Consider the following 13292-nt stretch of genomic DNA (forward strand, 5'->3'; position numbering starts at 1 on the left):
CCAGTACCTCGCCGGTAACTACGCTGACCGCCGGCACGTCGCGGAGATGACCAGTGCGGGCGGTAGCTCTGGCTCTTCGGACTCAGGCCTCAAAGCACGCTCCCTGTACTCGTCCTCGTCCTCGGAGACGCGCTCCGGCAGCGGCGCCCGCAGCCGAATGCAAAGCCACTCCTCCTCTTCCAGCAGCAGCAGCAGCAGTTCTAGTAGCCGCAGCCGCGGCAGAAGCCGTAGCAGTCATGGTCGGAGCAGCCGGAGTAGTCGTGGCACCTCACGCAGCTCCTCCAACGCGCGCCACCGTCGCCACCATCACAGCCGCGGCAAGGGCGGCATCATAAGCGGGGAAGGGGACATACGAAGCTACCGTAAGGTCCTCGCGCGACAGCAGTGCCGCAACAACCCTGCCTTCTCGAACGCGTACTTCCTCGACACGGGCAACATCACCGGTGGCGAGCGCCGCCGCAAGATGATTTCTCTTCCCTCCTACCGCGTCTCGATGATCTCGTTCGTCGACAAGAAGATCTTGAAGAAGGACCTCAACCTCAACTTCTACATTCAGCACCCCGAACTCGAGGTGCGCGACATCAAGCTGACACACCTCCGCAAGATCAAGCACGAGCTTTTGGTCTACGCGCTCGAGGACAACTCCCTGCTTGACCTGACCACCACGGCGTACGCGTACTGGTATTTCGAGCGACTTGTGGTGCAGGGGATGGTGGGCAAGCACAACCGTAAGGAGATCATGGCGGCATGTGTGCTACTCGCCATCAAGTTCCTGGAAACCGGTGACCTCACCAAGAAGATCACCTACTTCAAGAGCAGGTGGCGCCGCTTTCACAACGTGTCTGGTGTGCACGTAGGGAATGTCAACGCAATGCTTGGCGGCGGCGGCTCTCAAGGGGCGGAGGAGGATGACGAAGAGGTGGTGCACGTGGATTGGAAGAAGGTTGAGGAGCAGGAGTTCCCGGTGTACGTCGGGCTCGATTTTACGCTTCTGCCCGACGGGGATGGGCAGGTGATCAAGACGCACATTGAGCGCCTGCTGCAGCTCATCAACGTGACCTCGCAGGAGTACTATAGCAAGAAGTTTGTGTCACCAGCGTACTTGAACCACTACAATTGCTACAGCAACCTCTACTACTAGTGCAACTTCGCTATGTGGCCTCCAGGGGAGCGCCTTCGCATATCAGCTCCTCGCTGCGGCGCAGTTGATAGCTGTGTGTGTGTGTGTACCTGCGTGGGCGGGTGTCTGCGCTGACGCACACGTTATTGAGCAGGATACGCTCTCTTTCTCTCTTTCTTTTTTCCTGTTTGTGTTTGCCTGTGTGTTTGTGTGCCTGTCTGCCTGTGCCTGTGTATGTGTGTGTGTTGCTCATCCTCTCATCTCCTGGAACTGCGACAACGTTGTCGATGCTGCCCGCGCGCTCGTGAGTGCCCAAGCGTACCTGTGAATTCCCCGTCGTGTAGTCACCCCTTTCATCAGCTTTTTTCCGCTCCCTTTTCTCCTCCTCATTGGGGTTCATGGGCGTCGCGGTCTCTGTGCCAGCACTCTCTCGTCGATCTCTGCCTCCCTCCCCCCTTTCCCTCTTGCGTCTCCCTCTCCTCCCTCTACCTCCACTCGCCAGCCAAGGGGTACCCTAAGAAATAGCGAGGGTGGTTTAGCACCGACTTGAACCTCTGCGACGTCGCGCACGCACAGAGGGGGGAAACCATTTCACACTAATACCGTGACAAACTCATGTCCTTGGCGCCGTTGACAGATCAGCGAATCCCACTGGTGCGGCGCGCGTGGGCACAGTGCGTAGCCCGTCTCTTTCCCCTGAAGGTTACTGACACACCGACGCCGTCGTCGCGCAGCCTTTGCGATATGTCAGAGGAGCACTTCCGCCGCTTCATTTACAACCGCTACACAGAGCCGCAGCGGCACTACCACACCATCGAGCACTTGGAGGAAATGCTAGGGTACCTCGTCGCGTACGAAGCGGAGCACGGATGGCACGGTACGTACAAGCCAGCAATGGCGGAGGAGCTCTCCTCGTCGTCGGGGCCGCCAAAGTTCTCGACGGAGGCGGACAGGGTAGCGTACGAGTGGACTGGCACGGTGCTGCTTCTGTCTGTGCTCTTTCACGACGTTGTCTACGATCCCACCCGCGGCGACAACGAGGAGGCGAGTGCGTTGGTTGCTGCGGAGTTCCTCAAGACGATGCAACGCGAGAGTGGGCTCGCCAGCAGCTCTTCGTTGGGAGCAGTAGCGGCGACGAGTGCCGCTTCACCGACTAGCAGGGCGGACTCGTTTGCTTTGCCATCCGCGAGTGATGTCAGAGGCGCTCAGGAGGATATGAGCCAGCAGCACTCCCCCTCCCTCCATTCTGAGACGCCTCTACTCTGGGTCGACGAACACGCGACTGAGTTTGTGCGCACCTCCACGATATCGTACATCCTGAAGACGAAGGAACACCTCTCTGTCGAGCCGAAGCAGCCCTTGCACCTGACTGTCTCTACTGCAGCTGGCCCTGCATCCGCAACCTCTGGGGCCGCTAGTGGTGCTCACCAGCTGAGCCGCGACGACCCGCTGCATGTGTTTCTCGATCTGGACCTGAGCATCCTCGGACACCCAGATGAGGACACGTACCGCCGCCGCTACGCAGATAATATCCGTCGCGAGTACAGCCACTACGCCCGTGCCGACTTCTTGAAGGGACGTGCTGACTTTCTGAGCGGCTTAGCGCAGCACCCGCAGTGGTACAAGACGCCGTACTTTTTCTACCGACTTGAGGCGCACGCGCGACACAACACCGCGCATGAGGTGAAGAGTTTGACCGCTGAACTGGCAGAGGTGCAGTCTGCACCCTGACGGTGCATCAATTTCGCTGCTCCGCAAGGGCGTGGAAAAGGGGAGCAGGGGTGTGTGTGAAGGGCCAGCCGATGTGAGGTGCGACGCCGCATGGACGCCAGGGTACGTGTGCTTCAGCGCATGAAGGCAGCGTGCTCGTACACGTGTGGCGGGCGCTCCCAAGGAATGGACAGCTCCGCGGACTAGCCGAGGCTCACGCTCTCCTCCTCCGCTTCTCCCTTGAGGCACGTCTCCCCTCACCACCACCACCACCGGCAAGCACATTGTTGCCGTTTCTCTTCTTCGCTTTGGTCGGTTCACCCCTTTTCTGAACCCGCTGTCGCCAGTCTGCAGTATAGGGACGCGCGCGTGCGTGCGGGCGCGCACACACACACACATGCCTGAGTACACTGTCCTCTCCCCTCTTTTCTCCTATGCACCGCGTGGTGTGGCTGCGCTCTTTTCAGTACCATTCGTATTACTATGTGTGAGGGAGGAGCGTGACTTTGGCAGTGTGCCGTATGAGCAGCTGCAGGCTCGGCTCATATCACCCTCCCCCCTCGCTACCAGTCTCCGCCATGATGAGGCTTGTAAGGGGCTCTGCAAGGGCGCTTCGAGGTCGACGACGATGGCGCCAACTGACACGTGCGCGCCCACAGACTCCAAACGCACCGTCGCGCTTTTCCCGTTTTGTTTCCTTGCTTTGTTTTTGCTGTCGCCTTGAGCTCTGCACCACTCCGTTGTGTCCCGTGTCGGCCCCTCGTGCAGATGTTCCTAGCGCCCAGTCGCCAAAAAGTGCGAATGCTCGACACAATCGGCGCGCGCGCGCACAGAAAGGTCGTGTCTCATACATGCAAGGCCGCTTTGTGCGCCTGCTGTGGAGTGTGTCTGGTATCGGTGTCTCCTGGACAGCGGCTCTCGGCGAGTACGTCTCATTCGCACCGCCTCTTACTTTTCTCTGCCCTCCCCCTCTCCCCCTCCCGCGCAGACGAGACGTGTGCATCGGTCAGCGTCGAAAAACTGATTTCCTTTGCTCCCCTCATTCACCGCTCGTGCCACTCTTTTTTTTTTAGTATGTGCCTCTCTCGGGGACGTAAACGGTGCGACCAGACCGCAATGGGAGGAGAGGTGGTGGTGGTGGTGGAGTGGGCAAGGGCTTGAGGCAGGGGCCGTGCGCCGGTGGCTGAATTACGGCGCGTCGGTATAGCGAGTGTGGTGTCCACCGCTGCGTCGCACCGGTGCATGTAAGCGGGCCGAAGGGGTGGGGACAGAAAGCGGCGCGCAGCCTCGCGCCGTATGGTAGTAAAGCGGAGATATGGTCGTTGAACATTCTTCCGCTGCCTCACTTGATGGGCGCCTCTGCTGCTCTTGCCCTTGACGATGGCCTGAGGCGGTATATATGTGCATGTGTGTGCGTATTCGCTGAGGAGGAGCTTTTCTGCTGCTCTTGCTGCGCCACAGCAGGGGGGCCCTCCACGCACCGGTGCTGCTGCTGCTGCTGCGGCTTCGGCTTCTGTCAGGCAGCCTGCTACTCAGATGGTCAAGTGATACCGGCGCTGTCTCTCATCGCCCTTCTCTTCCCCCCTCTCTCTCTGTACTCACCGCTTCTCTGTTTTCTTCGCGCTGCTGCCGCACCGGTAGAGCTTGTCCCACTCAAAGAGACATCCGTTCCCTCCATCCCCTACCCCTTCCACAGGCACACCCCCATCTCCTTCGACGTCGTAGCAACGCAACGGTAAAGCAATTTTGTCACACAACTGGTCTCGTCCGGCCTTCGGTGAGTGCGTATTCCTCCTCGTCTCCATAATTCCGCGGCCATTGCCTTCAGCAGAGGAGGGGAGGGGGTGCAGCCGACCACCGCGTGCCTCTCTCACTCGTCCTCCCGCCCCCCTCCTTCCTCGTGACTTCCTCCTTACTCAAGAGAGCCTTTGGCCGCCTTCCTTTCCGCTTCTCTTTTCCACACACACACACACACACACACACTCGCGATCGCGCGTAAGCCTCCACCGTCAAACAGAACCCCTTCCTCCGTCCCACCCCTCCCCTTTTCTCTCCTGCTGGCGTCCGCTCGTCGCTCTATCGGCTCGTTCTCGACTGCATCCATCTCGTCTGTGCGAATTATTCCACGCCCTCTGCCGTCTCCGTGTTTTTACGCCGGCTTTCACTCCCCTTCCCTCCATCGCTGTGTGCATATACGAGGTGCGTATCTGTGTGTGTGCCTTACAGTTCACAACGCTACACTAAATTATTCTCTCTCGTTGTCTCCGTTCGTGAGACAGCGCGAGTCGGCAAGAGCAGACACGCACGCATAAAGCACAAGAGCTAACGCAGACCGATAGCCCGGGAGAGGTGTGCAAGTGGTTGCAGGAGATCATCTTTGCTTCGCGACTGACTTTCGGCATCACGAGTCCAGAGGAAGGGGACAGCTCAACCGACCGCCCTCCCCAAATCCCGCAAAATTTTTGCTTTTACCTGTGTGCGTGCGTGTGTGTGTGTGTGTCTGCTTCACTGTGCGTGTGGAGGCTGCATACACACACACCTCCTTCCTCCTCTTTCAACACCGAGGCGAGAGAGTGTGGAAGCGCATCAGCGGCCCGGACAGCAGATATCGCGAGAAAACAGCAGAGCGCATCTTCGACAAAGAGAAGCAACAACGCATCGCAAGAGATGTCGAAGGCACTTCTCTGCGCGTCGCGCACGTTGGAGCGCACCGACAGCGTCGACAAGCTTGCAAAGTTCATGGTTGGCGTCTTCACAATCTTGAGCGCGGCGAAGTCTCCGCGGCAAGAGCGTTATGGCTACTCGGCTAAACAACTCACCGAGGTACGTTCGCTTCTGCGTGTCAGCCGTTCTTTGGCTCTCACGCTCAAGATGCGCTCTCTCCTCGAGCTGTTCGCTGCGCACGGCTTCATGTGGACGGAGCGCAAGAAGTTCGTGGAGTTTTCGAAGGTCATCTTCGATTTTATCTACGCCGTAAGTGACTACGCCCTGCTCATCACTCGCAAGGGGTTGGTGAGTGAGGGCGTCGATGTGGCGCGGCTGCAGAGCTGCTCCGTGGCGATGCGGCTCTGCTGTCACCTCTTGGGCACGGTGTTCAACCTATTTGAGTTCTGTGACGCCGCGCGAAAGCGTGAGTACGACCCGCAGGCGGCTCTGCGGGCGTGCAGGATTGCTGCTTTCGGCGCGACGCGCGACGCGCTAGACGCAGTGCTGACATTGTCTGTCTGTAGATACGCAGGCAGCGTATGTCAGCTGAGTCCGCGTGCCGACGGTGCCTTGAGGTGCCTTTCTGGTGGGCTTTCCATGTACCTGAGTTGGCAGGATGGGGCCTAGTCGCCACCGTCGCGACACCATCGCAACAAACGCGAAGCGTGAGTATGTTTGCCTTTTTCTTGTCGCGCGCGCGTGTGTCTCCGCCTTTCTCGCTCGGCGCGCGCTCTCTCTGTCCCTCCGCCGAACACCTCTCTGGCCCCTTTTCTTCTTACCCGCCCCTCTCTCTCTGTACATCTCCCCCTCACGGGCGCGTGCGCGTGCATATTTTCGTCTCTTCGGATTTCTTTCGCTGACCCTCCTCTCCCCCCTATCCCCCCGATTGGTGACTGATGCACTTCCGTCTCTGTTCTTTATATGCCGTAGTGCATGTGTGGTGATGCCACGGGAGGTCTCTCCACCGGAGCCCGCGCATCGTTTGCCTTTCGCTTTCAATTGTTCGCGTTGGAGGGAAGTCACGCCAACAGCGATGGATGGCCTCATCCATTGCACTGCACGGACGCAAACGCAGTTCCCAAGCCAGCAAGACAGCAATGGAGTACCGATCTCCCCCCTCCCCCCAGCTTTCGCTCTACCCCCTCCTCTTCCACGGACTCCATCGCGAGTCAGCAACTCTCTGCCGCGAGCCAGGAACCGTGGCTACTTCTTCGTCCGTCAGGACGTATGCTTCATAGCCCAGCCACCTTGCTTGCCAACACCTCCCCCCCGTGCACGCGGTACGCCTTCATTATCGTCCGTCTCTCACTCTCACTCTCTCGGGCCCTTCCCTTCAGCAAAAGCATTGAACGAGCTCTTCATACATACAAGCTACACCAAGAAAAAAAGGTTTCCCTTGTCTCTCTCTCTTACCATCACCCATCTCATCATTCACCATGAGCGACTTTGAGAAGCTGATCAAGCTGCTTGCTCAGACCGATGGCCGAGACAAGATCTACAAGTTCTTCTCCGGCTTCTTCAAGATTCTGGCAGCCGTCGCGGCGAGCAGCCAGGATTCCCGTGCCAAGGCGTACGGGGACATCGGCAACTCCATCGGCGGCGCTCGCTCCTTGATGCGCATGGGCAAGTTCGTGGGCGATGTGCCGAAGATGCAGAAGATCGCCGACGGCGTCATGACGAAGGGCGTCGCTGGGACGGAGTGCAAGAAGCTCATCGAGTTCGTTCGCACCATGTGCAACTCCCTCTACATCATGGGCGATAACGCCGCCTTCATGGCCAAACACAAGCTGATCCAAGCGAACGCCAAGTGCATCACGAAGTACTCCAAGATCGCGCAGTTCTGGGGCTTCTTCCTTGCTGCCGTGCTGGACCTCATCGCGCTCCGCGCTGCCCTGCAGAAGCGCGTGTCTGATGTCTCCACGAGCAAAAAGGAGGCCAAGGCTGCCGTCATTAGCCTCACGAAGGACGCCTCGGATGTGCTCGTGACGATGGCCGCCGTCGGCTACCTGAGGAGCGTGTGGCGCCCGTCCGCCATCACTGCGGGCACCCTCACGTGCGTGTCCGGTGGCGTTGCCACGTATCTCAACTGGAACAAGATTAAGTAAAGAGGACACCGCCCGAGTTGGTGCGCGACAGAGGGGGACAACGATGCTAACGATCACAGCGCACAAGGGACAAGGTAAGGAGGCAGTGGAAGGAAGGAAGTGATTGCGAAACGGCGAGTAGGGTGGGGGCGCGTTACTGAGGGCGAAGGGGAGGGAAGGGATGGGGGTGGGCAATGGGGTAGCGAGAGAAGGCGCAGATGCTGAAGTGGCGGTGACAACACACAGAGGTGGCTCATGTTTCTGTTGGTAACTCACAAGTAGTGCAATAGCACAGCCGCTAGCATGTGTGTGCGTGTGCGTGTGTGTGCTCTCTGCCACCAGTATACCACTATCAGCGCCTTTTTCTCACTGGGCACTCCATCTTCTTCCCTGTTGTTGTGCCTGCCTCCTCTTCCTTCCCCTTTCTCTTTCTCCCCACCCCCACCCTCCCTCGTACCCTTCGCCTTGTGATGCTCACCACCTCGCCGCTTCTTTCGCAGGGCTCCGCTCTCTTCTCCCACCCATGGCGCTTTCATGTGTGTGTATGTGCATGCCTGTCTCTCGGTGGCTTTTATCTTTATTTTCCCTTTCCTCCTCTCGCGTGGAGACTCCTCCGCCACGGCTCCCAGGCGATGTGTCTTGCGTGCTCTCACAGCGCTTTCTCCGTGTCCTTGCTTTCGCACTTCCCCTTCTCTCCTCCTCTCCCACTGTCTCTCTCTCTATCGGCCTCTCTGTTTACTTCTCTGCATGGGCGCACCTGTCTCTACATCAGCATGCAGGTGTGCGTACGTGCTCGATGTCGACGTGTGGCACCTTTGACCCCGAGGAAAACACACGGTCGAGGCCGGCGACGACGGACTTGTGGTGGGACCCACTCCGCATGAAAGCTTCCTCTCACCGAGTGCCCATGCGCATATGGTCGGAGATGGAGGTGGAGGCGCAGGGAGAGGCAATGGCGGCGGTCATAATGGCGGACGCCAAGGGCGGGCAGGAAGGAGAGAGTGCGGGGCGATAGGCGAAGGTGTGTGCGTGTGTGTGTAAAGTGTGAACGACGAAAAATAACGAGGAACGGGAAAGGAGGAGGGGATCGAGGTGCAATAGCGAGACGATGAGAGAGGGAGAGGCGTGACCATGACTGTGTCCCTTCAGCAATATACGAAGCAGAAAGCTGATCCCTTGTCACATCCACACCTTGCATGCACGTGCATGCCCAGTCGCCTCTCTTCACCCTCCCTTTGTGCGTGCGATTCGTTTAGTGAAGGTGGTGGTGGTAGTGTCTCCAGGTGGTGTGTACACACGTCTGTATGTGTGTGTTGTGCGTCTATCGGTGCATGCTCCTGAGAACACACACACACAGACACACACAGATGCAGGCCCAGATAAGTGATGGCGCTTCCCATGACGACCGTGAAGGCGTGCGCCACTTCCTCGAAAAGGTAAGCCGACAGCGCAAGGAAAAGAAGGGGTGTGAAGGGCTATTGTGAAGGAATCCTTTTCTTAGTGCGCCGGGCTGTCGCGTCTTTGCGCTTGCGCTTCTGCCCTTCCCCGCCTTCCTTTGCTTTCCTCCTCGGCACATCATACACGCACACACGCTCAACACACATACACACGCAGTCTCCATTTTCTTTACACATATATATATATATGTATTACGGACTCATTTCTGTCTTTCTGGTTGCTGTGTCTATATGCCTCTTCCTCTCCCCTTCTCCATGAACTTTAAAGAGCGGTGGCCGCACCCAAACGAAGCGAAAAAAGAGAAGCCGAGCGCATGCGTATGCATTTCGGGGGTGAAGATGCGTTGACCTCGCCATATGTGCGCTCGCTCGAACAAGCGTTTCGGTGTGTCGATCTCATTGTGCGTATGCGTGGCTGTCCATGAAGGGTGAGCGTCTTCTTTCGGCCTTTGAATGAAAACCTCCACGTGTGGCACTTATGCCCTTTCCGCTTCATCTATCCCCCCCTCCCCCAGCTCCGTCTCTCTGCTAAGTGTGTGTGTGTGCTGCGGCTCGTCCTTCATTTTCGCTTCTCCCCTCTCTCTGCTGGCCCAGGCGCTCACTGAGCTGTCTATGCGCGGAGGAGGAGGCAGAGGGGTATGCGCACACCCCCTTCTGCGCAGTAGCCGAGGCGCAGAGAGGGGCACGCATCGATCGCGATTCCGGCAAAAGGAGCGAGACGTTTGTGTGTGTGTGTGTGTGTAGAAAGGAACTGTGAGACCTGAGGGAGGAGAGCCACAAAAGCACAGACCGACACGCATGCGCGCGTGAAGCGCAGTGCGTATGCGTGCGTATAGTGTTAGTCAGGCGTGGCAATAGTCCCGGTGACTGTGTAGAAGGGGACGGTGAACCGTGAAAAAGGTGTGGTGGTGGTGTGAGGCTCTCAGCCGGGAAGACCCAGCACGGGTGCCCTCCAGTGAAACAACAAAAAGTGCCCCGATGCCCACGCACATACAGAGAACCAGTGGCGCACACGCCAACACGGGCAGCGTATGAAGGGAGGGAAGCAGAGAGTGAGGGGGAGGGGATAGCAGGCGAGAAGTAACGTCTCTCTTCCGCGCCTGTCAGCCATGATGGGCGCTTGTGAATATGTCGTGCCGCCTTCGTCGCAGCGCTGCCCTCTTTTTCTTTTTTTTCCCGAGTCTCGCCCGCCTCTCTTTGTTCTCCCGCTGTGGGCTCGTGCCCTCCCCTCCACCACCACCCCTGCGCTCTTTACCCAATCAAAAAGAAAAAAACAGCGCACAGAAAGTGGCGCTGTGAGGTACGGAGAAAGTGATGGACGTGCACACGACACACTTAAGAAGACGAAAAAAAATCTATATCTATATCTCTAACGGCAATGTGGAAGGGCATTATTTGACGACGGTACTTGGCAGAGAAGAGAGGTAGTGTCTCGGCATCGCAGCGAGTGTGTGCGTATGTCTAAGTGTGTGTCTGTGTGTGTGCTTGTGACGTCATTGAGTATCGCGCGCAGCCTTCCCTACGGCGCCCTAAGGGCGCGTGACTCTTTTCTCTTTCCGCGGACACCGGCGTTAGTGTGTGGAGGTACGTGAGATCTCTGCGTGGCTCTCAAATCACTCCTGTACACTGGCCCCCCTCCGGCGAGCTAGTTGGCATCGCCTCGCTTCGCGAACTCAAGTGCGCCATCGGGCCGGCGGGGGGCTACCGTGGTGAGCGCATGAATAGAGGAAGGGGAGAGATGGCGGTGGAGGAGGTGGTGAAAACTCTCTTTACCATCTCGCACCTCTCTCGGATGGAGGAGAAGACTTTGCATTGCTGCGCTTCATATTCGCGCGCAGCGATACACACTTCAAAGGTGTCGATACTGCATGGACTGACGTGTGCGGCGCCTTCGTCTCGTGTGCATGTCGTCCACGCGAGCTTATCTCCTTTCCCTTTCTTCGTTTCCGTTGGCACGTCTGCCCTCTGCTTCACCCCTCTTTCCGCCTCTGCCACACATTCCCACTCGCGCGCACGCACGCACACGCACACACACACACACAAGTAGCAGGGAGGTGCGCTACTCCTTCCTTCACATTCTCTGGCGTCCTTATGGCGCGAGGCTCTGTCAACCCTGAGGTAAACTGCTTAGTTGCTGTACCCACCCTGTTCTACCCATCCCTGCTGCATCGAAAGGGAGGGGGAGCAGGCAACAGCAGCAGCACATCTGGTCTCGGGGGCTATGGCGGCGGGGCGGCAGCAGGTCAGGGTACGCCAAGGGAAGTGGTCGTACCTGGCGTGATACTGGAGGTGCGGCTGCTATGGCAGCCGCCATCGCTCACGAATGCGTCTGCGGCCGCCGCAAGCGCGTCGACCCCGAGCGCTTCTCCGCCCAGCGGCGTTTCTTCCACGCCGGAAACGTGTTCGCCTCAGAGTCATCGTGCTGTCACTTCAGCCGCTGCTGCGGTGGCTGAAGAAACGGCAGCGGAGTCAAAGGACTGCAAGATCAGCGAGTCTCTGTACGCCTTCGTGCGCTTCAAAGAGGCTGACCATCGACTCAGCTCGTGGTTTCATGTCGACAACGTCTACGTGAAGACGACCGTCGCGCAGTCCACGTTTGGGCACACCGCTGAGGACACAGGCAGCGCTACAACGACGACCGACGCGGCGGCGATACCGTATGGGCTGACCGAAGATGTGGTGAGTCTTTCCCAGGTGCTGCACCGCCCGTGGCTAAGCGACGTGTACGTAGAGGTGACCCCTGGCATGGCCCGCACCCAGCGCGCCCGACGTCAGCTTGACTACCTTGAGGAGCGGCTCCTGCGAGACTGCCGCACCCCGACCACTGTGCGGTACTTTGTGTACCTGAACACGTACGTGTTTGCCCCGTGGTACTATGCGCCGTTCGGCCTGCTGAACAGCGAGTATGACCCGATGCTCCCGTGGGCGGAGGCGACCCGTCCATCGACCACCTTGGCCCCTGCTCCCCCTTCAGCTGGCGAAGGCGCCAACACCTCCAGCGGCTCATCGACCGAGGCGTCGCCGCAGCCTTTCATTCGGGATGCATTTCTGTGCCCTTTCTCACTCCGCATTTACTCGACCTACGCACAGATGCGGTACGAGACACGCGCCTACCGCACAGGCCGGCTGCGTCCACCGGGGGAGGAGGTGTACCGCGACGAGGTGCGTGGCTTTTCCCTCTTCAAGATCAACGGCAGTCAGCACGTCACCTATTGCCGCCACCTCTTCCTCATTGGCAAGTCATTTCTCGAGAACAAGCTCGCAGGGCACGACGTGCACAGTTATTACTTCTACGTGGTGTGCCTGCACCACCGCTACTTCCCCGACTATGTCTCAGACCCCTCTGCCATGTACTTCGCCGGATTCTTCACGTGGGAAAAGCATGTGAGCGAGTACAACCTGGCCTGTATTGCGACCTTGCCGTGCTTTGGGCGCTGCGCCAGGCCCCGAAGGCCGACAGCGCCGCAGGATGGTGCACCCGCTGCTTCCCCGTCTCCGCCTCAGGTGCTTCGCCATCTTGGCCAGTTCATGATTGCGGCAAGCTACGAGCTCGCCTACCGCCGTAAGCAGACGGGTACCCCGGAGAAGCCCCTCTCCGACTTGGGTGCTGTCGCATATCAGCACTTTTGGCGCCGCGCTATCGTGCGCTGGATGAAGGAGGTACTGAACGCGATGCGGCGGGCCGCTGCGGTAGTCGTCGAGGACATGGACAAGGCTGACGAGCAAGGGGCGGGAGGCGGCGGGCCGGCGGAGCCGCGAGGCAGTCACACATCAGGCAGGAGTGCGCCTCTCTCTCTCGACGGGAATTCTGAGGTAGTGGAGGTCGTCGTGCTTGGAGCGGGCGACAGGACGGTGGCCGGGGAGCCAAGTGCCGGTGGCTGTCGCCCCAGCGACGCAGTGACTTGGCACGATCAGCGTGCGAGAGCGCCGCGAGCGACTCGCAAGCGCTCCCGCGTTGACGCGAAAACGGAGCTCGAGAGAGACGAGGACGACAGCGGAGATGCGCGACTACTCTCTTCGCACAGCACGTTACCACTTGCGGCAAAGGCCCCTTCGTCTTTAACCAGGAAGGCAGTGCCAGACCTCAGCGCAGCCATGCAGTTCACGACGGGCACCTTACCGACAGCTGAAGTGGCTGCGCTGACGCGGCGAACCACCATCAAGGATATCGCAGCGGCCGTGCGCCTAGAGGAGGCTGATGTGCTCAGGACGCTG

At 58.9% G+C, this 13292-nt stretch overlaps 4 protein-coding genes across 4 annotated transcripts in view; all 4 read left to right on the forward strand.

Moving 5' to 3' along the window:
* Window positions 1–1735: 1735 nt before the first annotated feature.
* On the forward strand, window positions 1736–2851 carry LSCM1_03256 (uncharacterized protein; the record flags this gene model as incomplete). Its single annotated transcript, XM_067320803.1, has 1 exon — window positions 1736–2851. One exon carries the CDS (start codon window positions 1736–1738, stop codon window positions 2849–2851), a length of 1116 nt encoding a protein of 371 aa, XP_067177413.1.
* Window positions 2852–5497: 2646 nt separating this feature from the next.
* LSCM1_03257 (uncharacterized protein) lies at window positions 5498–6163 on the forward strand (the record flags this gene model as incomplete). The annotated part of the gene is made up of 1 exon (XM_067320804.1): window positions 5498–6163. The coding sequence occupies one exon, from the start codon at window positions 5498–5500 to the stop codon at window positions 6161–6163; it is 666 nt and encodes a 221-aa protein (XP_067177414.1).
* Window positions 6164–6972: 809 nt separating this feature from the next.
* LSCM1_03258 (uncharacterized protein) lies at window positions 6973–7641 on the forward strand (the record flags this gene model as incomplete). The annotated part of the gene is made up of 1 exon (XM_067320805.1): window positions 6973–7641. One exon carries the CDS (start codon window positions 6973–6975, stop codon window positions 7639–7641), a length of 669 nt encoding a protein of 222 aa, XP_067177415.1.
* A 3527-nt stretch (window positions 7642–11168) lies between these two features.
* LSCM1_03259 (uncharacterized protein) overlaps window positions 11169–13292 on the forward strand; it is a gene marked incomplete at both ends in the record, with an annotated part of 2301 nt that continues 177 nt past the window's right edge. Inside the window, one exon of the mRNA XM_067320806.1 lies at window positions 11169–13292. This exon is cut by the window's right edge and continues 177 nt beyond it. Coding sequence (XP_067177416.1) covers window positions 11169–13292 — 2124 coding nt within the window.

Source organism: Leishmania martiniquensis, chromosome 28 (genome assembly GCF_017916325.1).
Source record: "Leishmania martiniquensis isolate LSCM1 chromosome 28, whole genome shotgun sequence".
Lineage (NCBI taxonomy): Eukaryota > Euglenozoa > Kinetoplastea > Trypanosomatida > Trypanosomatidae > Leishmania > Leishmania martiniquensis.